The sequence below is a fragment of the Panthera tigris genome, chromosome E3, assembly GCF_018350195.1.
Source record: "Panthera tigris isolate Pti1 chromosome E3, P.tigris_Pti1_mat1.1, whole genome shotgun sequence".
In the NCBI taxonomy this organism is placed as follows: Eukaryota; Metazoa; Chordata; class Mammalia; order Carnivora; family Felidae; genus Panthera; species Panthera tigris.
In genome coordinates, this window is record NC_056675.1 from 25,049,495 (window position 1) to 25,071,334 (window position 21,840).

Consider the following 21,840-nt stretch of genomic DNA (forward strand, 5'->3'; position numbering starts at 1 on the left):
TAAATGTTGATGTTGTTGGGAGCCAATGTTCCCACACTGGATAAAGGGAGATTAAAATATAGAATGAGGAAAATCAAGGAACACCCCTATATGAAAAGGCTGAAATTAAAGGTATTCATATAGACACATGATTTCTAAAATATGTGTATGTGTATACATATATATGTGTGTGTGTATATGTATATACATATATATATATATATACATATATATATACACTTATATTTACATGTGTGTGTGTGTGCACACACATGTATGTATATCTATATGCATTTATTTCCTGTTGTCTGCTTTAAGGGTCTAGAAACAAAGACACCCCAGTAGCAATATGCATACCCAATGCCCAGATCTTGGTTTCTAATATCATGATGAAACTAAGTATCTTGTAACAAAAAGTGCTAAAAAAAAAAAAAAAATTATGGGTGCATGTCACAAGGACAAAGAAGCCACTTTGAAGGGGCTACCATTAGCTAAATCTGGGAAGTCTGAAAACCAAAACAATGTAGTAAAATCATAAATTATAATTTATAATTAAACAGGAATCTATGAGTCCTGAACTAAACTGGAATCTGTGAGTCCACACTGAATGAATAAATAAATAAATAAATAAATAAATAAGGTAAAGGGAGGACTCTTGCTTATGGAATGCTGAGTAACAACTAGTAAGTATGAAGGAAATGCTAGAGTTGGAAACCACTGTACAACAGGTTAAGAATCATCAGTTTTTCAAAAAAGTATCTCCTCATATTACTTATTAGAAGTAAGGGACAAAATTAGTAAATCTACAGTGGAGATAGCAGACAACATCTTGCTAAGGTCATCAAAATAAACAGCACAAAAGAAACGACAGATGGGCAACATGTGCCTCTGATATGATACCCTGGAAAGTAAACATGACTTATAAGTAGTCTGGCAAAGAATGCATAACCTGTGTCTAATCATGGGGAAACACCACACGAACTCATAATTGAGGAACATTCTGGGTGAGGTGGTATGCAACACGTATTACTTAAAAACCACCACTGCCATGAAAAAAGAAAGGTTGAGGGATGTATTCAGATTAAGGGAAACTAAAAAGATAGGACAACTAAATGCAGTATGTGGCCCTGGAAGGGAAAAGAAATGCTAAAAGGCATTATTGGGTCAGCTAAAAACACTGAAATACAGATTAAAATAGAGAAAGGTACTGTGTTAATATTAAATTTACTGAAGTTTATTATGGTTATGTAAGAGAATATTTCTGTTTTCAGGAAATATACATTGAAGTATAGAGGGGGGAAGGGCCATGATATACACAACTTACACTCAAATAGTTTCAAAATTAAAATGTCATATAGAAAGAGGTAGAAAGAAATAGCAAGAGAGGATAAGCATGCCAGCATATACACACACAGAGCAAATGGGACAAAGTGCTAACAGAAGATGAATCCAGTTAGAAGGTATAGACCAACATTCACGTAAATCTTCTCTAAGTTTACAAAACTCTTTCCAAATAAAATTGAAAAAAAATATATATATAGGTCTTCTGAACAAGATGATTTAAATTCATGTTGTGATATATCCCTTCTACTTTACACATACAGCAATAACAGAAAAAAATATAAGAGACAACCCAAAAAATACAGTCAGGTTAAAAACTAAGATAAACATCTCTATAAACCAGAAAAAGACCAGAAATACGAAGTGGTGTACAATGCCGAAGGTGGGCTCGGCAAGCAGACACTGTCAGCTGACAGTCCTGCTCCTGTGGGGCAACCGGAACACAACCTTCAAAGAGAAAGGAGGTCACTCACCTCTTTATTTGTAAGGCACTTAATAGTTTGACAGTTTCTGGAAGAAGAAAGTTCACTAGTTTCTGCTTCCCGGGTCAAGAAAAGGAGTTTCTGACCCATTAAGTCCAAGCATTCCAAAACACTGTAAAGAAGTTGAAGAGATCAAATTAAGAACCACCATTTTCCCTAACCTCAGTTATTTCTCTATACTTGTACTGTCAAATAAGGGAGCCACTAGCAACATGTGGCTATTTTACTTAAAATTAATTAGTATTAAATAAGTTTACAATTCAGTTCCTCAATTGCATTAATCACATGTACTGTACTGTGTGGACCTTACTGGACAGCAGAGATAATACAACAATTCCATCACTGTAGAAATCATATTGGACAGTAGTGCTCTATATTTAAGGGAAGGAAGGATAAACAAAAATTCTCAGTGTTTAGGTTATACTCTAAGGATCTGATACATTTATTATGGTGTGGTGACAAACTCCTTCTGAACCTGTTTTTCGTTTTCCTCTAACCTGGGCAATACCTCAAGGCTATCGGTGATTGTTGAAATTGAAATACCCACAAGTCTATCATCTCCCCTAATGCTACTTAGTTCATTTCAATATCTTTTTTTTTTTTTTTTTTTTTTTGGTGAGACAGTTATTTTAATAGCAGTCACGAGATTTAGAAAATAATAATAATAGATGCTATTTAGGGTAGAAGGTGGTATTTTTCCCTCCATGGTTTTTGTGATGGAAGAATTTCTGTTACTCATACTATTGGTAAACATTTTTCAATAGACTTAACAAACAAAAAACTCCAAGTTTTGTATGTCAGAAACCATATACTCTTTGTTCTTGTTTAGATCTGAAAAATATTACCTTGTGTTTGACTGCTGAACTACTTCTGCTGTATTTCTTGGCCCTTGGCCTGCTGCTAGCAATTCTTGGTGACTAGCTAGTGCCTCCAGATTTAGTTCTGCAATCTTTAAGAAAATAAAGTAGTAAAAACCATCTAATTTCCTGCAAAGCATTTGAGGTTTAAAAAAACAAAACAGCAAAAAAAAAAAAAAAAAAAAAAAAAAACAACAACAAAACATCCAAGAAAAACCCATTCAAGTGGTGTTCTTTGCTTCTGCAGACAGTGGCTTTGTCATTGCCACAGACCCAGGCTGGCTTCAATAGTTACCAGATTGTTTCTGGCTGCTTAGCCAAGAATGGCAATCTGTTACCAGCTGTTGGTGTTGTTATATGAATACAGAAAAGGGCCAAGTAGGGCTAAGTAAAAAGGGATGGCAATTTTGACTCATCACTGACCCCATGGAGTCAGTCATTTAAAATTTACTTCTTTATGAACATGCAACTTTTGTAAATGATAAAAGAATGGCTTTTACAGCAACATCAAAAAAGACCTTTTATTGGTTTAATACAAAATCAGTTTATTATTCTTCCATAAAGAGGGGAGACCACTTGGGAGTTGTGATGTAGAGAGTGAGATACAAACTATTATTTATATGTCCAATAAGATATTTTAGAATGTCTTTCTACCACCGTGACACAAAATACTATTCTGGATGTTCATGGCTCTAAATGGACTACAATTTATTTCATAGTGCAGTCATGATAGAACATATGCAATGGGACAATCTAATAGGTTAGAATGTATTGTAATAAGGCCTGTCAGAAACTGTGTCTTCTTCAATGTCTCCCTTATGTGCTATTCTAACTTAGCACCCACTGAATTGCTACTGAAAAAATGGTAAGCTCCTCTCACCCCAAAGGAACAAAAGCCTATGTCGATTTTTTAATTATTACAATTATCAACATACAACGATCAACACCACATTATGGTGCTTAATATATTCAAGACACTATATTAACAGCTTTATAAAAGATATTTCACTTACCACCAACAACAAACTAGAGAAATGTGTTCCCATTTTACAGGTGTAGAAACTAAAGTTGTTCAAAGAAACTGACCCAATTGCAGGGCTTGAACTTACAACCCTGAGATCAAGACCTGAGCTGACATCAAGAGTCGGACACTTAACAGACTGAGCCACTGAGGTGCCCGTTAAGATTTTATTTTTATGTAATATCTACACTCAACATGGGGCTCAAACTCACAACCCTGAGATCAAGAGTCATGTGCTCTACTGAATGAGCCAGCCAGGGGCCTCTATCCTATATTTAAAAACAGATTAAGTCCAACTTCAGAGACCACATACTTACCTACTACATTATGCTAGTAATATAGGCCTTAATTCTGAATGCTCAGCTTGAATTACACTCCTATCTTTGTAAAGAAAGGTAACAACAGGGGATGGCAGTCTGTGACTATCTGTTCTAGTCTCATAATTTTAAGAAAAGTAAACACACAGGTCAAAGATACTAACCTTCCTTGGGCCATACTTAAGGAAATACCGAGCCAATTCAAGGGTTGTTCTAGCATCTTCTGTGGCATCATGACCAAGCCTATCTGGACACTGTATATCCTTCCTGGAAAGTCAAGATAAAATTGACATACCTGGGACCATTTTTTAACGACAGGTTCTTTCAGCTACCTCAAATATTCTGGTTATATGTAAAATTTCAGCAATCTGATAATCAGATTTCATCGTAACAATCAAGATTCCTTTATTCCTAAGTGCCATGAGAGTACCAGGAGTGAGAGGACTGACGATATACACCAATCAGAAATGGCTCTGTTTACAGCAAGCATATTATCTGGACATTAGGCTACCCAATAAAATCTCTGACCATGCCCCAGCCAACCCCTTGTCTCATTTTTTTGATGTAACCATTTTTTAAAGTTAACTTTCAGAAATGTTTTATTTGCATGCAAGTGTCTATATGTATTTATAGGTCCATACATCTTTTCTGATTCATTTTTAAAAACCTTTAAAAAGTATATATATTTGTGTCTATAGATACATCTAAATCTAATCTATATCATATTGATATCTGGGGATATACAGATCTTGTTCTGCATCTCCATTTTATCCTCAGTAATATCTTAAGAGTTTTTCTTACTAGCACATATATAGATTCATCACGTTCTCTTAACAATAATGAAGTATTCAATAATACAGATAAATGTAATTTATTTAACCAGTACTACAGAATATTTGCAGGGTTTTTGGCTATTTTAAACCATACTATAATGAACATCTTTGTACACATGTGCTTGTACATTTAATATAGGAACATTATGTTTTCAAATTCTGATTAACTTTTCTGCCCCTCCCTGTCCCGATCTATCCATTAAACCTCAGCTGTGAATGTAAACCCCTTTTTGTATTCCCATGATTTTTCCATTTGTTAGTCATACTTCTCTGGAATTAGCATCCCAGGATTCATAAGAAATGAAAAGAATAATGTCTACAGACTAAGAAGAAGAGCAGAGATCCTCAATTTTGCCATTTGCATTAAATAAGATAGTATATGTTAACTTATATGTGACTTATCAGGACAATATTATAAGATGCAAACAACCTACCCCAAAATAGCTTTGGCTAAGAACTTTAGCTTAAATCTTCTGCCCTGCTCTCTGACATAAAGCAATGATGTATCAATAACATATGGATGTATCATCTGAGGAGGAAAGAGAATAGAATGAGTAGCATCCTATGCTAAAGTAAAAAACAACTGGGCTGGGGGACAGAAGAACCCAAGACTCTAGATTTGAGATGAGTGGAACAGGCATATAAACTGGAAAAACTAAGTTCTAAATCAGATACTCACTTTTAGCGCCCTGAGATCCAAGCCTAATGAATGGCCCACTAACACAGCATCAGGAGGAAGCAGTGCTTTTAACTGTCTCTGTACATCTTTGAGTTTGGTTGTCACTGGGTTAAGAATCTTCTTTGTAATTCCTGAAAAGCTTTCAATGAAAAAAGAGAAATGGACAGGTCAGGATATTAATAAGGTTTCCTCCTTGAAAAGTCATTTCAAAAAGAGGATTTTTAAAAATTAATATGTGCTAACTGTAAAAAGGCTGAAAATACAAATAAACAAAGAGGAAACTTAAAATGACCAATAATCTTACCACCCAGAGATCACTTTTTACATTTTAGTAAATATCCTTTCATACTTTTGATACATATTCATGTATATATTTCATTTATAAAAATTCAATCATAATGCATATTACTTTATAACATGATTTTATCATTTACTATATATCATTAACAAGTTTTCACATCAATTAACCTATTTTAACACATCCTTTTAAATGGTCACAGAGTATTCCATTATATGGATTTCACATATTTTAATCAATCCTCTACTATCATATGTTCCCATATATTTGAAATACTGTGACAAACAAACTTATACATACATCTTTGCCACAAATGACTGATGATACTAATTATCATGCCTCCTAATAGGACAATCTTTATCACTATCATGGCCTCTCTGTGCCTAAGTAAGCATCAATTTATAGATGCAACTTCAGTGGGCAAAAAAGAGTAATGCTTTACTAGCTTTTTTTGCCTAATCATGATAAAATGTATATTCTAAAACTGCATGATAATCCTTAAAAAGGCAGACAAAAATTTTTGAGCTTCAAATTTCTTAGTTTTGTATTGGTTTTCAAGGTCAAGGCAGCTTAAGCTCTAAAAGCCTTTGATAAATAATGATATGCAGGTTTTTCACATGAGGTCTTATTAGACAGCAAAGTTCCAGCTGTTTGGCAGTTGCTAGATCATGATTACAACCGGAGACTCTAGACAAGGAAAATATTGTGCTTCCTTAAGGTCACAGGAAGATTAGAGAGCAAGAAGGGTTAAGAGCTATATACAGACATTGTGCAATTTCAGTATTAAAATTTACACCTGTGGTACCCCAGCTTTGTCTTTCATAATATAGATGTAGATAATACCTAACTAAACAGAAACTACAAACTATTCGTGTTTTCACATTCCACTCTAGTCTGCCAGTTCAAGGGAGAGCAGAAGGCAAGGTGAAAAATACCTGGTAAGGTAGTCCAGAACCTTGTTGTCAGGTTTAACAAGTTCATCCATAACACAGCAGCCTCCTTCAGCAACCAGTGAGATGCGTGTTAGCTCCCTCCCCTTGGATGTGAGGCACTGAAAGACCAGGCCAGAGTCAGACTGCTGAACGGTGGAAGCTCTTGCTTCCTCTCATTATTCAGACTACATCAACTGCTGTCGACTATAACCTACTGGGGACCCAACGACAATGGCACAGCCTTTTGCTAACTAGAGAATCCAGAATGAATGAAATTAAAGCTGGGCAGACTGCTGAACCTTTCATCTAAGGTAACCGATTCAGTTTAATTGCTCTGAAAAGGATGTGCTCAAGGAAGATGGATGGAAATAATACATCAGCCATCATTTTACCATTTATTGAGTGTTTTACATTCCAGTATTAGCTGAGTACCACTAGTAATTTAAAAAAAAATTTCCTAACGTTTATGTATTTTTGAGAGAGACACAGAGCGCAACCGGGGGAGGGGCAGACAGAGAGGGAGACATAGAATCCGAAGCAGGCTCCAGGCTCTGAGCTGTCAGCACAAAGCCTGATGTGGGGCTCGAACCTACAAACCACGAGATCATGACTGAGCTGAAGACAGACACTCAACTGACTGAGCCACCCAGGGGCCCCTGGATAGCACTAGTAATTTTAATTAGCATGCTCTATTATCATCTCATGCAATACTAAGCATTCTATACATACCACCTCATAATAACCCAATGAGGTACCTCTGTTATTATCCCCACTTCAAAGAGAAGCTGAGACTGAGAGAGGTTAGGGATTTGTCCAAGCTGACAAAGCCATTAACAGGCAAGGCCAGCATATACACACCCTGATATGAGACTCTAAAATTTTAGCTCTTGGCCACTTTGTTCAGAAATGAGAGACTGTTACCTGAGTACTAAGTGAGAGAGGATGCCCTGTCTTTGAAAGGAGACTTACTAATTAGACAAAGTGAAACACAAAGGGAGCTTGAGACAAATCCTACTTCTGATCTTAAATGTGTAACACTAAGCCAAACCAGTGGTAGCTGAGGCAATCCTTAGGGGAACAAAATACTTGTTCAAAAGACAGAAGGAGTAAACTTCTGGTAATGTATAGAGATCTGGTTAAACATAACAACTAGTTAGAAAACTTAAGTGATATTTATTCTTCATCCTGGAGCATATATCTAAGTTTTCTAAAATGTGAGTAAAAGTGCCTAATTTCAATTATTTAAACTGAATACTGGAATGAAATGGACTGATTCACTGGTACATTAGACTCAAGAAATCATCTTCTACTCTAGTTTGTAACACTCCAGTTGAAACATCAAAAGTAGTACTTACCATTTCACAGTTAAGTCCAAAGAGAGGACTGTTGTCTGTTATAGAACCATGACATTTGGTAGGTACAAAGTTTTCACAGTCCGGAAAACCTAGAAGGAAAAGAAATAAAATATTTGCCTTTAAAACTAGAGATGGTAAACATCACTCAGATTCATTCACCCAGGGAAAACTGAAATACTGTATTTGCTGGGCACCTTCTCTATGTTAGACACTCGAAATACAAAAAGAGACAACGTCTGTCCTCTAGTCTTTCTCCATCCACTAATTTTTTTATATTCTGGGGAAATACAGGCTGCTGTTATAGGGGATACTAGGGCCTGGACTTCTTGGCAATTATCATATAACAATTTTTCCTTCTTATGAGAACAGAGATTTTAACTAAAATTTGGCTAAATCCAAAGTCAATGGACATTTTCATGTTAGGCATTGAGGGAGGATAAACAAAGTATGCAATAATTGCATGTGGCATCTTTCTTTCCTAAATAAAGAAAAAGTAACAATAAGATTCCACCATACTAGAGATCTAAAAGGATTTTACTGTAGGCAGAGTGACATTCATCATGTGCACCCACGGACCGAACTCTACCCTTGAGACTTCTCTGAGATGCCTGCATTTTTCTGGAATCATAGAGTGAAAATTCTCTACAGAGGCCCAGAGCTATAGGCTTAAGGCACCCACTCCATCGTGTACCCTAACCAGGTGTCAATAACCAGGCATGTTCAGCTAAGAGGCCCCAAAGTGTTTGAACCAACAAAGATTCCTACCTTCAGACAGAGGCTAAAAAAATAAAAATACCTAGATCTTGTATGACAAGAAACAGAGGAGTCTGAGAGACTCTGACTAGTTTCTGTATCATGGTACCTTAAAATTTCCAACTAGTTACAATTAAAATAATTAAATATGATCTAGACCAGAAAAGAGAAGCATCCCCAAATTTGGGAGACTTTATACTTGCTGCCCAGATATTATCTATTTTATTAGTAGCAATAATAACAAAAAATAACTTCTTAAAAGCATCATGTGCCAGGCACCATGCTAAGCACTTTTCTGTACATTAACTCATTTAATCCCCATGGCAATCCATGATATGTGAACTATTAACTCCATTTTATAGATAGCATATGAAAAGCTGTTCAATATCATCAGCCATCAGAGAAATATAAATCAAAATCACGAGATACTGCTTTACACCACTATAATGGATATAATCAAAAAGACAGAATAACAACTGTTGGTATGGATGTGCAGGAACTAAAACCTTTATTTTTTATTAAATGTTTTTTAATGTTTATTTATTTTTCAGAGAGAGACAGAGTGCAACTGGGGGAGGGGCACAGAGAGAGGAAGGCACAGAATCTGAAGCTGGCTCCAAGCTCTGAGCTGTTAGCACAGAGCTCGACATGGGGCTCAAACTCCAGGGCCGCGAGATCATGACTTAAGCCGTAGTTGGATGCTTAATTTACTGAGCCATCCAGACACCCTGAAACTGGAACCTTTATACATTGCTGAAGGGAACGTAAAATAGTGCAGCTGCTTTGGAAAACAACCTCAGAGTTCTTCAAAAGGTTAAACAGAGTTACCATATGACCCAGAAATTCTACTCCTAGGTATATACTCTCCTAAAATGAAAACATTATGTCCACACAAAAACTTGTACTGAATGTTCATAGCAGCATTATTCCTAAGAGCCAAAAAGTGGAAAGAACCCAAATGTCCATCAACTAATGAATGGATAACATGTTGTATATCCATATATAGAATATCATTTGAATGAAAATAAATGAAGGTGGCAGAGGGCAGCTACACTTAATGAGAACAGCATTAATTACAGAGCTGCCTAATCACTATGTTCTACACCTCAAACTAATGTAACATTGTGTGTCAACTATACTTCAACAAAAAAAATAAAATTATTGCTGGTTAAATCTTTTAATTTTTTTGTTTTGAGAGACAGAGAGAAAGCATGCGCACATGCACACAAGTGGGTAGCAGCAGAGGGAGAGAAAGAGAATCTCAAGCAGGCTCCACACCCAGCACAGAGCCCGACTCAGGGCTTGATTTCATGACTGTGAGATCCTGACCTGAGCCAAAATCAAGAGTCAAACGCTTAACCAACTGAGCCACCCAAGCACCCTTGCTTCTTAAATCTTAAAAAAATGAAAGTATATATCGCTTCTCGGCCTTTTGGCTAAGATCAAGTGTAAAAAATGAAAGTATAAGTGTTATAATAAGTAGGATAAACTACAAGATATGGATGGTACCATGCATATTATTTGAAAACTAAATAATATATATGAACATGTATGTGTGTATGTGTATATATTTTACATATATATACGTGTGTATAAATATACATACACATATATGTACATATACACATATATACATATACAATTTTAATATTTATGTAATCTCTACACTCAATGGGTTGAAATCACAACCTTGTGATCAAGAGTCTCGTGCTCGGGGCACCTGGGTAGCTCAGTCAGTTAAGCGTTCAACTCTTGATTTCGGCTCAGGTCATGATCTCACAGTTCATGGGATTGAGCCCTGCATCAGGCTCTATGCTGACAGTGTGGAGCCTGCTTGGGAGTCTCTCTCTTCCTCCCTCCCTCTCTGCCCCTTCCCTGCTTGCACATGTATGCACCTGCTCTATCTCAATATAAATAAATATATGTTAAAAAAAAAAAAAAGAAAAAAAGAGTCACATGCTCTTCCACCTGAGCCAGGCAGGCACCCCCCCAAAACTAAATTATATTTAATCTTACTAAAATTAAATTTAAAAATAAAAAGAAATTAAAAAAAAGAAGAGGAAATGGAAGTACTGATACAAGCTACAATGTGGGTGAACCTGAAAACTAAGTGAAAGAAGCCAGTTACAAAAGACCACATATTGTTCAATTTCATTTATAGGAGATATCCACAATCAATAAATGTATAGACAGAAAGTAGTGAAGGCCTAGGAGCTAAGGTAGTGTTGTGTGAAAAATAATAGTGCAGGGTTTCTTTTGGGGTGATGAAAGTATCCTAAAATTGATTGTGGTGATGGTTGTAAAACTGTGCAAATATACTAAACTATTGAATGGTATCTTACATGGGTGAACTGTATGGTAGTTTAACTCTATATCTAAATAGAGCTGTTTTTGTTTTTTTTTTTAATTTTTTTTTTTTAACATTTATTCATTTTTGAAAGGCAGAGAGAGACAGAGCACAAATGGGGGAGGGGCAGAGAGAGAGGGAGACACAGAAACAGAAGCTGGCTCCAGGCTCCGAGCTATCAGCACAGAGCCTGATACGGGGCTTGAACTCACGAACCGTGAGATCATGACCTGAGCCGAAGTTGGACACTTAACCGACTGAGCCACACAGACGCCCCGAGCTGTTTTTGTTTTTAAAGGAAACTTAACATCACTGCTATGATTAAGAGGTAACAAAATAAAATTAAAGCGTTTTTCATAAACTCCTGTTACATAACTGACCAAGGCTCTGAGCCCAGATCTTCACTGACGAAAATGAAAATGGGGTATGGTGGAGTGGGAGGAGAATTAGAAATATCAAAGAAGTGTTAAAAACATATTGACTTATTTTTAATATACTAAGAAGGAATGAAAGAAAAATGAAAAAGGAGTAACTTTCTCACAGAATATTTCAATGATATTTAAGGTCATGTTTATGTACTGCACATCCTATACTCTAGGAAACACTGTACTTAAAGTGTTTCCTTATTAATAGAAGATGGACTAAGTCATTTGGAAAGCAGCCAAAAAACCGGAACTTTCAACAGTAGTATTTAAAAAAAAAATTTTTTTTTTAACGTTTATTTATTTTTGAGACAGAGAAAGACAGAGCATGAACGGGGGAGGGTCAGAGAGAGGGAGACACAGAATGTGAAACAGGCTCCAGGCTCTGAGCTGTCAGCACAGAGCCCAACGCGGGGCTTGAACTCACTGACCGTGAGATCATGACCTGAGCCGAAGTCGGCCGCTTAACCGACTGAGCCACCCAGGCGCCCCTCAACAGTAGTATTTTTAAATAAACTACTAAATATTTTTACATTGTTACCAACATCAGATTAAGTCTAAACCAACCTTGTAATGGAAAATGAAATGTTTTCATTTCCTCCTTTGTGAGAAGGCATCTGGTTAAGCCCACTTTCTTAGAGCCATATTTTTGAATAATAGGGTCATTCTGCAGGCTGATGCTGACTTTTGAACTGGAAGAAGGTAAAGACCCTGAAAAAAAATAAAAGGACAAATACACATTGTCAGAATATGTGTTTAAGAGACCTCAGAGGACATATTTCTTAACCTTGTGTAGGGTAAGCACAGTGAAGATCAAAAGATGTATTAAGACCCAGCTTCAACTCAAAGGAGCTTGTACTGATATAGTTATAGGAAAACAAAGAGAATGTAAGTCTGAAATGAATTATAATAATAAAAGCTATAAAAATGAAAGGAAGAATACACTGGTTGGGGTGGTCAGAGATGGTTCAACAGAGGAAAAGATTAGCTGAGTCTTGAAGAAAAGGCAGAATTCAGATAGTTGGTGTACTACACCTGTCCATCACAGTGCTTGCCACTCCTAACAGCGCATTCTACCTAAATCTACTCCACTCCTAGCCACTTACTCAAGCATCAGCCTGTTCTTTAAGCAAGAGTAGTCACTGACTGGACTGAGAGTGGGAACCTGGCTTTAGAGTGACATATCTACAAGCAGACCAGCAACTTGATATTCCTTGTCAAGACATGTTCAAAAGGGATAATGGTAACTGGCTAAGCTGATCAGATTGCTTGCTTCCAGAATCAAATCAGGAAATACAGAGAATTGACCAGTTATGAGAAAACAGAAAGCAGAGAAGATAGATGCCTTGAAAGGGCACCTGGTTTCCTGGTGGCTTTCTAGTTTAAATGCATCCTTTAAATAGGACAGTAGTGTAGGAAACAGTTGAGAGGAATATAAAAATGAATTGTAGAGCAGTGCAAATGCCTGGCACAAGAGATTGGGCTTTAGTCCATAATTCAGTACGTAATGGAGAGTAACAGCAAATTCCTAAGATGGGAAATGGCACAACCATAACTTTAAGAAAGATCAACCTCAAAGATATGGGGAAAATGGAGAAGAGAGAGAAATGAGAAATGAGTCATGCAGACTGAGTATAAGGAGCCAAAAGAAAAGTAATTCTAAAATTCAGGGCTGTTACCTTAGAAAAAAACAGTACCAACAGAAAAGGCGATTTGAAGATGGGAACCTGTAATTTAAGGATGAGAAAAATGTTTTTACCTATTTCATGATTGAGGGAACTGGGAAATATCCAAGTAGCAACATCCAGCAGGTGGTTGAAAATGCAAGCCTAGAATCTCGGACATCAGATCCAGAGATAAAGATACAGGAGTTATCAAAAGAAGAGTAATAGGTCAATTGGGAAGATAAATATTTTGAAGGAAAGACTGAATTGAAGGACGATCACAGTGCTACAGGCTATGCTTTGGGACTTTGATATTTAGGATGGGAAGCAAATGAAATCCTTTAAAGACCAAAGAACTAACCATAACTCTCTAACTTCTTACAGCCTACAGAATAAAATCCAAAGTCCTTAGCATAACACTTACAACCTGCAGGACAAAGCTTTAACCTACCTCTCTGTCTTGTCTCTCACCACTACTTCCTCTTATTCCAACTCATCATCCTCCAGTTATCCCCAACAATTATATTCTTCAGCCACATCAAATCTCTTTTGCCTGATTATTTCTTTTGCAATACTAAGTCTTTACATGACCTTTGAATCTAATAATGACTACTCCATGATTACTTAAAAATTTTTTTTTAAGATTTCTCATATTTTAAAAAAACTTATCTATTTTGAGGGGGGGAGAGGGAGGGAGGGAGGGGGAGAGAGAGAGAGAGAGAGAGAGAGGGCACACGCTCTGAGAGAAAGTGCGAGCATGAGCAGGGGAGGGGCAAAGAGCAAGGGAGAGAATCCCAAACAGGCTCCATACTATTGGCACAGAGCCCAAGAAGGGGCTCAATCTCACAAAACTATGAAATCATGACCTGAGCTGAAACCAAAAGTTGGATGCTTAACTCAATGAGCCACCCAGAAGCCCCACTCAAAGAGGTTTAAAATACAGTGGAGATCAAATCAAACACAGCTGCAGGTCAGATACAGGCATCTATTGGAAGGAGAGGGGAACAATGGAAAGGAAGGAAGCAGAGGTCTTTGAGACAGAGGATAATAGGAAACACAGTCCTAGAGGAGATAGAAAGGAGCCACTGGCAACTCCTCACCACCTTTTCATGTCAGCTCAGTATAACTATTCAATTATTATTGCTGAACACACACAAAAAAGTATCACTGACTAATACTTACCTAGGTCCAATGAATTCTAGCAAGTTCTGTTCTGTTCCATCATCTACCTCCTTCCCCCCACAAAAACAGAAGGTTAACTACAACTTACTCATGGACACACCCCATATGTTTGAAAACTACTGCCATCATGGATATTTCTCTTTCAATTAGCTAGCATCTAAACCTCCTGCCTATTCCCCACTCTGAGTAGTTTTTTTTTTAATTTTTTATTTTTTTACATCTATTTATTTTTGATAGGGACAGAGCACAAGTGGGGGAGGGGCAGAGAGAGAAGGAGACACAGAATCCGAAGGAGGCTCCAGGCTCCGAGCTGTCAGCACAGAGCCCGATGTGGGGCTCGAACTCACAAACCGCGAGATCATGACCTGAGCCGAAGTCAGACGCTTAACCGACTGAGCCACCCAGGCGCCCCCCACTCTGAATAGTATTAATGGGTGTTCCTTACATTAGTCAAAGGCAAGATCTTCATTCCCATCTGTATACTCATGGCTACAAAGACCCACTGATAGTTTAAAAATTATTCACAGTAATCTGTAAGAGTCAAATGTTATTGATATCCAGGGACAGCCTTCACTTATCTCACCTAACCAAATGGTTTCTGAGGCATGAATGCTACCTATGGTTCCTGCTGTCTAATCTCCCTAAGTACTGATCCATGTTCTCCTTAAAAAAATTGTTTTTCTGTTTAGTTAGAATTGATCTTTGTTGTTTGCAAGAATAAACTTGATTGACAAACCTACTTATAAGCATAGCCTTAATATCTTTTATTTTTTTTAATACATTTAAATTTTTTTACAGTTTGAGAGAGAGAGAGAGAGAGAGAGAGAGAGAGAATGAGCTGGGGAGGGGAAAAGAAAGGAGGAGAGAGAGAGAGAGACTCCCAAACAGACTCCGTACCACCACTGCAGAGCCAAACGGGGCTCAAACTGGCAAACCGTAATATCAGGTCACTGAGCCAAAACCAACAGTCAGATGCTTAACCGACTTAGCCACCAAGGTGCCCCTCCATAATATCTTTTAGAATGAGCAAATCATCAAACCAGAGTCACAGCCATACCTTCTACCATCTTGGATAGATCCCCAGTTGTTTGTTTCTTTTGCAGTCCAATGATATCAGCTAGAAAATTAGATGATGGAGGAGGCAAGCGGAATTTCTGAAAATACATTAACAAGTTTTCATAAAAATGCTTGAAAGCAGTTAAGATAATGTCAAAGACTTGCACTTTACCTAATTCTATGTCTAGCAATGTATTTATTTATTTAGGCATGCACTTTTTTAAAAATTTTTTTAATGTTTATTTCAAGACAGTGTGCACTTGCACAAGCAGAGGAGGGTAGGGGCAGAGACAGAGGGAGAGAGAGGATCCCAAGCAGGTTCCACGCTGTCAGCACAGAGCCCGAAGCAGGGCTCCATCCCACAGATGGTGAGATCATGACCTGAGCTGAAATCAAGAGTCGGGACACTCAAACAACTGAGCCACCCAGGCGCCCCCACTCAGTGCTATGAAAGGTCTAGACCTTAACTATTTGTATTGCAAAATGAGAAGTTTCCTTAATGTGTAAAAGTGACTAGGTAATTAAAAAAAAAAGTGACAAAGGAAGTAAGACCACATTCATCCCATTCCACAAATTTTCTTTGCTTCTCTGATTACAGAGGAAAGTCCCCTATATTTTTCAAAGCACTTCTATCTATTATGTTAATGGACAGCTTGCCAGGTAGGAAAGATGACACCGCCAGGCTTAGAGTTTGAGGGCTCCAACCTTAGGCTCACTTGGGCTGAAATTCCAGCTCCGTCACTTACTAGTTATAACCTGAGCAAGTCACTCACAGTGTCCTTATTTATAGAAGACACCTGTACCTCTCACAGAACTACTGTGAGAATTAAAGATAATGCATGCAGAATGACTGATGTAGGTCCTAACACATATGTAGTGTTCAATAAATGAAAATAAAAAAGAAAATAGAGGCTCAAGGATTTAAATTAGTACTCACCAAGTCCAATCCCTCAGGGTAAATGGATGAAACAGTTCAATAAAGAATAGAGGTGGCTATGGGAAAATGGAGAGCACATGCCTCTTCTAGAGGTAATAGCTGCTATTCAGCTGCACATACTATTCTAAGGATGTCCAATCTTGTGATATTGTCAAGAGGCCAAAAAACATAAGACTTTACATAAACTGTATAATTTTTGAAAATATCGTAACCCAAATAAAATAGGATAATATCAACCTGGGGACTACATATAGATTGTAATCTGGTAATAAATGTCTTGCCTAGATCATCAAAGAAAATCGGAGACAAAGCTAATCTCCACATGAGATCTCTTTTTTGCTTTCTACAACCTCTACTGTTTCTTTTATCAGATTGCCAAAGAGCATAGTTTGAGAGACGTGCACTAATCTCTGGATAAGAGGACTCAATTCAGGCCTTAATACAAAGTTTTCTTAACTTACATGTGTGAATGCCTTTCGGAGAAATCCAAACTCCATATAGAACCTATAAAAGTGGAGCTGGCTCATTCCCTGCAGTACAAAAACCACCACGTTGTTCAGCTGGTTTTGGTGAAAAAGCTGGCACCAACTGCTGAAAAATCAAACCAAAACAGCTAAAAGTGATACCATCAAGTCAGTTCAGGCATACAAAAGTAAAGTGTGGAAAAAAAGCAGCAAGCAACAGTTAATGGAGCTTATCATCACTTACTGACTGCCTGGTAAAGAACAGCTTTTAATGCACAGAATTCAAATAAAGATCTCATGAGATAATTATTTATTGCATTCAAATCCAAAATCCTATTAAGATTTGCTTTAAATTGGAAATAAGGTAATTTTACAAAGGCATATCCTCAAGATCCCAAGCTGCTCTGCAGTCCTTCCTAAGCAAGTAATCACATGACTGACCTCAAGAAAGCCAGTTTTAGATAAATTGACAGACTAACGGCAATATGCGTTAATGTAGAAGATGGCTTTTGAGGTATCTAGCCAATCTCTCTCAGATAGATTTCTGAAAAACTTTGAAAAGTTTTGAAACAATTTGTATTGGTATATATAAAAAGCAATTTTCATTAGATATTTAACAATGGCAGTGAAGATATCAGAAAAAAAATCTCTTTCACCCTTCACATAAAGGGAACAAAAAAGATTGGGATTCTTAACATTTAATCATATTATTTCAATTGGGTCTCCACTGGGGGTTATAAACCAAAATACCTATAGTGGTGCTGGGGAAGGTCATTGAAAAGACATGACTGCAGCTGACCTGTGAGCTGCTCCAAGGACACAGCCTTGAGATAGTGATGTGGTGTTGAAAACACCAGCATGGTGTATGTGACTGAATCCAGTTAAGGCCTGTATGTACACTTTTAGGATTTGGCAGGTAGGTGTAGGGATCTATTTGTTTTGCTCCTACCCAAGACCAGCTTTGTATATGCAAGTTCCCTTTGCTTATTATTAAAACTGCCACTTACCAACCTGAAATGGCCTGCCTCATTCTTTAGTCTCTCCCTGCCCTCCAAGTAAGGGGAACTGGTCTCAGTTTTCACCCAGAAAGTTCCAAAGAAGGTTGCAAACCAATAAGCAGCCAGACAGATAATGCAAAAAAGAGAAGCAGGTCAGGTAGGACACTAAAGAGTACATGCCCCTATTCAGATTTGACAAATTGTTGCCATTTGGGAATACAGGGACAGCTGCCAGATCTTAAGAGTTTTTTGAATAAAGTATCTGGATTTTAATAAAGGAATTCCCAAATTAAATATTGGCAACTAGTATAAGAAAAATTTAGGATATTCTGTATGGCAAATAAACAATGTAAATTAAGAGTATATGGCCCTGTAGACACTAGTTTGAAACCTCGGGTCATTTAAGTTCATCTCATACCTGGGTTTAGAAACATTGGAGTTGCCCAGAACTGCATACTTCAGCAATTCACATAACTGTTCATGTGTTACTTCACAGTTTTCAGCAAATAAAATGGTAGATAAGCGGGCTTTCTGAAAAGATAAATCAGGGCATAACAAATGACTATTGGGAATAACAATAAAGCAAAGCAAATTATTAAAACATTCTAGTTTCTGATTACTTTAGCATATATGCAAATGAGGGGTCTAATTGAAAATGAAGGTCTAAAACAACAGCCTATGATAGGACATTATTAATACAGTGTTTAAGAAACATTGATACAGAACCTTAATTATAGATACTTGGTTACATACTAGAGATAGTAGGATGAATAAAACAAGATTCATGCTCTCATGTTCATTTTACTGAAGTAAAAGAAATGCAAAAATAGATGATTCCAATGCAATGTGGGTAAGTGCTATTATAAAGTATAGGAGTAAAAAAGGCTAACTGCCTTGGGGGTTAGAGAGTTTGGGGGATAGCTTCATGGAGATGAGAATACTGGGGCTGAGTCTTGGAAATAATTTGTCAGCCAGATAGGAGGGAACATTGTGTCTAAACATGTAGTTTTATTTGGCTGGAGCCAAGATGGCATGATGCAGAGCAGAGGAGATTTGAGAGTATACAGAAGAGGGAGCCAGATCATAGAAGTTCAATGTGGTCTACGGTAAAGAGTCTGACATTATTCTGGGGAAACAAGGAGTTCACTGAAGCTTCTCCCTCCTGAAATAGCTATGCACTTATATTTGGTTATTAAAGCAATTCATGCTTGTGAAAAGAGTCAGATAACTGAGAAAGGTAAATAAAGACAATAGGTAAAAGAAAATAAAAGTCATCTGTACTTACAGAAGTCAGAGATAATTACCACTCTCATTTTGGTTTGGGAGGCAGCAGAGTAGACTGGTTAGGAGCTTAAGTCCCAGACTCCTCTACTACTTAAGTTCAAATACCAAGCTCTACTATGTAGGACAAGTACCTTAACCTAAGACTCAGTTTCTTCATCTACAGAGTAATTATAATTCCACCTCATGAGATTTTGGGAAGACCAACGAGGTAGTGCAAATGCAATATAGTAAGACTGACATTATCATAAGTACTTAATAAACACCAGACATTATTATTGCTATTGTTCCCATGAGTTTTTAAAGATAATGTTGAGCACCTATTAATTAGCCATTTAACAGTTCTGAGCACTTCACATCTATTAACTCATTTAATTCTTACAGGTCTTTTAAGTGGCTACTACTTTATCATCATTTTGCATAAAGAAATGAAGGAATGGGTAAGTGGTAGAACGAACACTGGAATACAGGCTCCAAAGCCCAAAATCTTCATCTCTATACTATACTGCCCCTAAAGGATTATACTATACATTGTGTTTGGTAACCAACTCCCCCCAGCCAAAAAATAAATAAATAAATAAAATAAAAATTTGTAAGTATCTTTCCATAGCAGTTAAATATAACGAATACAAATTTTAATAGTCCATTCTCTAAATTTACCTCAACACCTAAAATTTATGTGAAAAAATTCATCATCGAGGACACTGTTTTTTGTAATAAATTATGAGCATCGTTTTAAACTTCCCTGTACACCTGGATAAATTCTCCAGATAAGTTCCTGATCAAAATAAAACCTACAGTTGATCCTTCACACCTTTACACACAGGTTTAAATTGTGTGGATCCACTTATATGTGGATCACTTTTGGTAAATACAGAATAGTGCTGTAAATGTATATACATCCGTGTTATTTTCTAATTTGGATGGTTGCATTGTGGCTACGTAGGACTGTTTATAGGAAATACATACTAAAATATGGGGGGTGGTGATCATAAGCATTGTTTGCAATTACTTTCAAATGCTGGCTGGGGATGTTTTTGGTACTGTTCTTGCAACTTTTAACTTTGAGAGTGTTTCAAAATAAAAAGTGATGAGATTGTCTATTTCCTTAAACTTCTCACCACATTAACCCTTAAAAAGTTGTTCTGCCAATCTGATAGGCAAAAAAAGAAAAAAACAAAGAATCTCTTTTTAATAGATGTTTTTAACAAATGTTTTCATAGCACTAATTCCCTTTTAACATACTACAGGTATCCCTAGCTTTCTGAAACCTTGTGTTCTGCCACTTCCCTCTTAAAAAAAAAAGACCTGTATAATCACTGTACCTGTTTTCACTTTTACTTTCAGCATGTTTCACAAGCCAGTTACAGAAGCGGGCACCCCTCGCAATTAAATTGGCACAGCCAAGCTCCTTCTCCAAGGACTACACTGAACAAGAAGCCCCCATAGCTTTGATCTGTGTCTGTGAGCATCTACACTTTATCTCTATTTTGTGTATTAGTTAGCAAGATCTGTCCTGAGATATCTGAAAGCTTAACAGAAGTTATTTAGGGGGTATGAAAATGCTTAATTTTTTTTTATAAATAAATGCTTCTTCACTTTACACCATTTCAGCTTACATTTCACAGGAACGCTCTACTTTTGGATAGTGGAGGAAACCTGTATATAACTTCTATTTGTCTTTCCACTACAACTAAGGAGGAACCTTTATTTACTGATTCTCCAAGTATCTACGGCAGTGCCCAGCATATGGCAGACAAGAGAAATCTGATGACTGAAGAGATGGGCCACATATATCTGGCTCTCAATAAATGGCAGGGATGATCATCAGCTTTGTTATGTCCCTACTGGTATGTAAATTGTACGAGCTCCGGAGTTTTGGTTTTCTGCACTGGGATACCCCCAAAACCTAGAACAATTTCTGGTACACAGAGCAAATTGTTGAGTGAAGTATTTGTTGAGTGAACATTGTTTTAGGGTCGCAGGCACCTTACTAGGTTTAAACCGCCAGTATCAGCCCTGAGGCAGGTGGTAATCCACTATCATTCCCATTTTACAGAAAGCCTAATGGGTGGGTGAGGGCGACCAGTGTCCAGGGAGGATTTGGGGCCCAGAAGGCGGCTGGGGAGGCTCCAGCCCCGGGACCGCCCACTCGGGCTCCCCGTTGCTCACCTTGGCCTCAGGCTGACTCTCCTCCAGTTCCCAACGGGCTCTCATCGCCTCAGCCGCCCCGACCAGCATGTTCGGGCCTCGCCTCCTCTTCCTGCCCTTCTTGAGGTGCCTCCCGGCCCTCTCCCTCTGGGGTTCCATGAGTCTGTGGAGAAAGATGCACGAGAGCTGAAGAAACGCCGCCTCCTAACGGGGAAACAGCTGGGGCTTCGACAGCCTACCGCCTCCCTCAAATCCTCTCTTCAACTGCGTGTACGGAGACCTCCCAGACCTCTCTTAAAAGCAAGGCTGCCAACGATCCTCCCCGTTCCACGGAGGAGAAAACAGCACCGAGACCAACGGTTTTACCGTCCGCTCCAGAGGCAAGATTCTAAACGGTTTTCCAACGGCTCTACAACGGTTCCCCAACGGCGCAAACAGCGCCTCCGCCCGTTGGAAAAGAGGAAAGTTACTGCCAAGAGCCTTCCCTGCCA

At 37.7% G+C, this 21,840-nt stretch overlaps 1 protein-coding gene across 4 annotated transcripts in view; it reads right to left on the reverse strand.

Annotated features, from left to right (window-relative positions):
- The window catches only part of REXO5 (RNA exonuclease 5), a 43,912-nt gene that overhangs the window by 21,914 nt on the left and 158 nt on the right, over positions 1-21,840 (reverse strand). The window contains exons 1-13 of one of the 4 annotated variants that reach the window (XM_042971713.1): positions 21,639-21,727; positions 21,371-21,512; positions 18,336-18,448; positions 16,917-17,046; positions 15,520-15,616; positions 12,184-12,327; positions 8,095-8,183; positions 6,743-6,858; positions 5,510-5,648; positions 5,265-5,359; positions 4,162-4,264; positions 2,648-2,751; positions 1,794-1,914 (exon numbers count right to left, since the gene is read on the reverse strand). In XM_042971713.1, coding sequence (XP_042827647.1) covers positions 1,794-1,914; positions 2,648-2,751; positions 4,162-4,264; positions 5,265-5,359; positions 5,510-5,648; positions 6,743-6,858; positions 8,095-8,183; positions 12,184-12,327; positions 15,520-15,616; positions 16,917-17,046; positions 18,336-18,448; positions 21,371-21,508 — 1,389 coding nt within the window. In that variant the 5' untranslated portion in view covers positions 21,509-21,512; positions 21,639-21,727. The other 3 variants (XM_042971711.1, XM_015538373.2, XM_042971714.1) reach the window with 3 other exon arrangements.